General features: G+C 40.4%; 1 protein-coding gene across 1 annotated transcript in view; it reads right to left on the bottom strand.

Annotated features, from left to right (window-relative positions):
- LOC102203055 (porcupine O-acyltransferase) overlaps nucleotides 1-3,992 on the bottom strand; it is a 10,970-nt gene extending 6,978 nt beyond the window's left edge. The window contains exons 1-12 of the mRNA XM_005731642.1: nucleotides 3,857-3,992; nucleotides 3,566-3,758; nucleotides 2,682-2,725; nucleotides 2,381-2,562; nucleotides 2,159-2,289; nucleotides 2,026-2,046; nucleotides 1,733-1,747; nucleotides 1,500-1,625; nucleotides 1,306-1,406; nucleotides 1,106-1,182; nucleotides 940-1,003; nucleotides 647-732 (exon numbers count right to left, since the gene is read on the bottom strand). Coding sequence (XP_005731699.1) covers nucleotides 647-732; nucleotides 940-1,003; nucleotides 1,106-1,182; nucleotides 1,306-1,406; nucleotides 1,500-1,625; nucleotides 1,733-1,747; nucleotides 2,026-2,046; nucleotides 2,159-2,289; nucleotides 2,381-2,562; nucleotides 2,682-2,725; nucleotides 3,566-3,758; nucleotides 3,857-3,992 — 1,176 coding nt within the window. The remainder of the gene's footprint in view (nucleotides 1-646; nucleotides 733-939; nucleotides 1,004-1,105; nucleotides 1,183-1,305; nucleotides 1,407-1,499; nucleotides 1,626-1,732; nucleotides 1,748-2,025; nucleotides 2,047-2,158; nucleotides 2,290-2,380; nucleotides 2,563-2,681; nucleotides 2,726-3,565; nucleotides 3,759-3,856) is intronic.
- Nucleotides 3,993-4,546: the final 554 nt, after the last annotated feature.

The raw sequence follows: 4,546 nt of genomic DNA, 5'->3' as shown, positions 1-4,546 counted from the left end.
CTAGAAACAAAAAGGTGATTTATTGAAACATGCTAAGATTGAAAGTCAATATTTAGTATGACCACCTTTAATCTTCAAACAGCTAAACAGTCTTATGCAAGCTTTGTTGCAGTTCTCAGAAAGTGTACTCCAGGCTGGATGGCTGCCTTTTGTTCAGTTTTCTGTCTAAATGACCCCAGACAGCTTCATTAATGTTGAGGTCCAGGGTTCTGGGAAGGTCAATCCATGACTGATAGTGTTCCACTCTATAAAGCTCTTCTCTGCTTTTACTACATTGGAAGTATGTGTGGCAACACTGTCATGCTTAAAAATCTGTCTTTTTTTTTTTACCCTTGAATGACTCACAGGTCAGTATTAAGCATTTTCACAGGAATGTGAACTGTTCTGAAAATAAGTGAAAAATAGAAAATGACCTTCAGAAAGCCTGGAGAACTTTTGCTCAGTCCCACTGTAAAAAATCTCCTTCCTTAAAATGAGCATCTATATGAAGGCTATCAATCTTGTCACTGTTTCAAATATGAAATGATCATATTTACTCAACTTACTCAATTCTTTTTAATAAAAATAATAATAATTGAACAGTTGATAATTGAAAGGTTTTTTGTTTGAAGAAGAAGAACAAATATACGAGGGAGCTGCATTTTACCTTTTTGTTCTGGTGAGTGCAGTTTGGCAGGCATTTCTTTGACAGTATACAGGCATTAAAAATAGCTGCAAGCCTCTTCCGCAACACTAAAACACGAAACAAGACCAGTGCATTAAAACAAAACAAATAGATGAGTTTTTTCCAGCATAAGAGGAAAATTACAAGCACTGCAGTAAACAGAAACAGTGTTTCACAGTGAGTGCAATTAGCCATTAGTGCAAACCTAAGCACCTTCTCCAAATGGAAAGGTTCTAATGTGGAAAAGACAAAACCCCCCACAAAACTCTGCTTACCGTGCTCAACATAAGTGATGAATCCCAAAGATATTAGGACTGCACCTAGATGAAAACTCAAACCCTGTGAGGTAAAAGAGCTTCAGTCAAAATAATCCAGTTACTGATACAAAAAAAAAAATGCATTTAAAAAAGTAATTGTAGGAAAAGTCTGCATAGGACTCACATGCAAAAGGGCACTGGCTGTATATGTCACCATTATAGCAGAGAATGTCCCGAATTTCAGTGCACTCTTAAAAACATCTGTGAAATTAGAGCAAAAACATCTGTGAGCTGGTATAAGAATTTCTATTTAAATGAGCCATAATCATTACACTCACAATGGCAAACTAAAGCAAAAACAGCTGCCGCCTGTCTTGAACTCACAGGTGTGCAGAAAGCGAGACATGGGCAGATTCCACGATGTTACCACCTCCACCATTGACCGAGGAAACTCTATATTAAGCGGCTTGGATACGGTCATATCCCTGCAAAGTAAAAGGTAAATGGGCGGTGGCCTGTTATAAATGTGAATAAAGAGAAACACACTCAAGGTTAGCAGGTGCGCTTGCAGTTCTAACCATTTGAGGTTGTCTTTCTCCTCGGTGAAGCCTGCCCCAGCCAGAGTAGTGGTAGTTTCACTCAAATAGCCAACAAAATAATTGCTAAAGTGGAAAGACAGTGTGTTCTCATACGCCAGTAGCCACCTAATGCAGGGACACCAAAATGGGAAGAAATAGATGAATATCACAATCCAGCTTCAAATAACGTCCGACTTTACTGAGTGGCTACTACAGATGAGTAAAAAACATACTTAGCTGGTGTAGCCCTGAGTAGCATTAGGATAAAGAGAGCAATGTTAGTGACAAAAAAATGTTTATTGACTTGCCTTGTGATGATTTATGCTTCATCAAGCTGGTGAAAGTGTTGTGGTAAATGAGAGGGTGAGAGGGGTCTCCTGGTACATATATAACTGCACAGAGAGGAGGAGGAGGATGAAGTGGGTAGATACATGCAAGCAAAGGTTTTGGACAAATGGTGATTATGAGGAATGCATGCCTACAGTGTTTGGTTTATTCAGAGTCACTGAGGTGGGCAATTAATTACCTGATCTTCCTCCTCTTTTTGCTGTAAACAAAGCAGGTGACAGACACATTATCTTAGCAGAACAGCAAGCCACAAACCAAGTCGAGAATACACAGGCATTTGTTTACAGTATGAATGTGTGTGTTCTCCTCACCTTCGTAGCAGCTTGTCTCCATAAACAGGTATGAAATAAGGGAAGAGGTAGGGTGCCACACAGTTGGAAATAACAAGGCAGACCTGGCTCTTCACCCAGCTAACAGACACTTTTAAAAGCCACGAAAGGCTCTAAGGAGAAGAAGGAAACATCAGCTGTTCTTAGATTCCTTTTTTAAATTTAATCCTCACTCATATCTAAAAGATATAGTATCGCACCTACCAGCTTACGGCCTTCTAAAGCTTCTTTGTAGCTGTTGAAGCTGATCCAGGGACCAAAGATGACTGTGCCCACAAAGTAGATATAACCCATGAACTCAATGGGTGAGGGCACACTGGTCACAACACCTCTATCCAAATCAAAGGCCAAAGAAATGGCTTTCATTGCAACCACCATCTGAGAACCTGGATGACAGCAGCAGCATTTAAATGATTGTTGTATTCCAAAATTAGACATTAATAATGGGAATATTAAAGTATACAGACAGCAATCACATTTAAGAGACAAATGATGGCTGTCTTACCTCTCATCTTGTGCCAGTTAGTGGTATCCATCATATGTAGCTCCCTGATGAAATGAAAAGGAAAGGTAGTCGTAATGAAAAGAAAAGACCATTCCTTGAGTTTTCCCAAATCGGCCAAATTCCCGAATTCACAAGCTTAAAGTCAATTGGAAATTAGGATTTAGGTGTGAATAAGTATACATCATACATTTAAAGAAATATTGGGGGAAATCACAATAAACTTTGTTGCTTTTATTTTGAATTCAGGTGCTTTTTAAAAATGTTTTACATGCGTACATGTGAACCAGTGTGAAAGCACGTTGTAACGTGTTGGAACCAGTGTTTATGACAGATGTGTTTGCTAGCCCTGACAGATGTCAGCTCACGTTAAAAAAGAAATCTTGATGTAGAATGCAGAGTTTTTAAGAAGACATTGACTTCTGAGCTTTTATTTACTGGAGTCATCTATAGAACTTAGTTTACAGAGAGCAGATTGTTGTGTTTGAGGATTACAGTTTGAATCATCATTACGAGACTAAACACACAGAGAAATACAAGAAGTTGACTGATGCAGGCTGAAAATGGACATCTAAAGCTTTGCTAGCGAAGCTGCAAAAGCAACAAGGACTTTTTTCCTTACCAAGCTTTACACATCCAGAGATGGAGCTGTCAAGACCAGCTTTGTGATTTGACAAAATTTGGGCTTTTTTCACTTTGCCCGTTTCACATTTTCATTGCTTATAGCAGTTTAGATTGAGTTCAGCTTATTTATGTAACCCCCACAACACTTCCAGCTTCTCATGTGGCCCCATTGGGAAAATGAATTATTAAAGAAGCTCTTTGGTTCAGTATTACACCTAATGTGTAATACTGAACTGTCAAGTAACACAAGAGGACTCTCTTACCCCAGGAGCAGGTAAATGAGCACAGTGATGGAGAGAAAGGTGCCTCGGATGGTAGAATGGCGACACAGGAAGAGGAAGAGGTAGCAGAGAAGGCTGAGAAGGACCACCCAGATCATGTGCAGCTCAAAGAACAGGTAGAGTGTGTAGAAACCTCCTGCCACTGTGACCAGGTGTTTCACAAAAGAAGGGAGACCTGACATAGCCAGATAAAAATAAAGAATAATGTATGTGATTAGAGATTAAAGTGAAGGTCTGATAACACTGGCTGGGGTGCAAAAGCTCTGTACTTACCGAACATCCAGATAAGTCGACATAGCAGGCAGATAACCAGCAGCTGCCATACCTGCTCCAGGCCCTGCTGAGCTGTGGGCAGAAGGCAGCCATGAGCGAGCTCTTGGAAAAACTTCTGTCGGCTGAACACTCCCATCACTAGACTTAGAAAACAAAGAGAAGCCAAAATGCATTTTTACAGCAACAAAAATAACATTTGTGTTAACAGTGGTGACTTATAGCTAAATACTCTTCATTAAACTTCAAATCCCAGCATGCAAAGCAATTCACTACAGATCAGTGCACATGCAGCACAGCTGCTGTTCAGAGTTTCACTAAAGATGATGAGAGCTCTTCTTGTAATTTAACATATTTTTAGTTGCGTCAGACTGGATACAATGAAATACATCCCAGGATGTAAAACAATATCAAGACTTCATCACAATAACACCATGACCTGGGTCTCGGGCATGTGGAGAATATTTGACATATGCTATTCTGCAAGACATGCTCTCTCCGCAATGCAGTCGGCCAAGGGGATGAGTTGACTCACAGCTGCCTTCCTTCAGCCGCTGCATTAACAGTGCCTCAGCGTGCTCAGCGCTGCGCGTCCAGGGAGAAGCAAACGCATCGTAAATGGATGCGAGAAATCCGGCAGGAGCTACTGATCCTTGCAGTGAGCGGTCCTGCTAACAACCTACTTCAGAGCTA

The sequence above is a fragment of the Pundamilia nyererei genome, unplaced genomic scaffold, assembly GCF_000239375.1.
Source record: "Pundamilia nyererei isolate P.nyererei 1_Seehausen unplaced genomic scaffold, PunNye1.0 scaffold00044, whole genome shotgun sequence".
Lineage (NCBI taxonomy): Eukaryota > Metazoa > Chordata > Actinopteri > Cichliformes > Cichlidae > Pundamilia > Pundamilia nyererei.
Note: the sequence above shows the minus strand (reverse complement) of the source record. Positions and strands in the feature narration are given on the sequence as shown.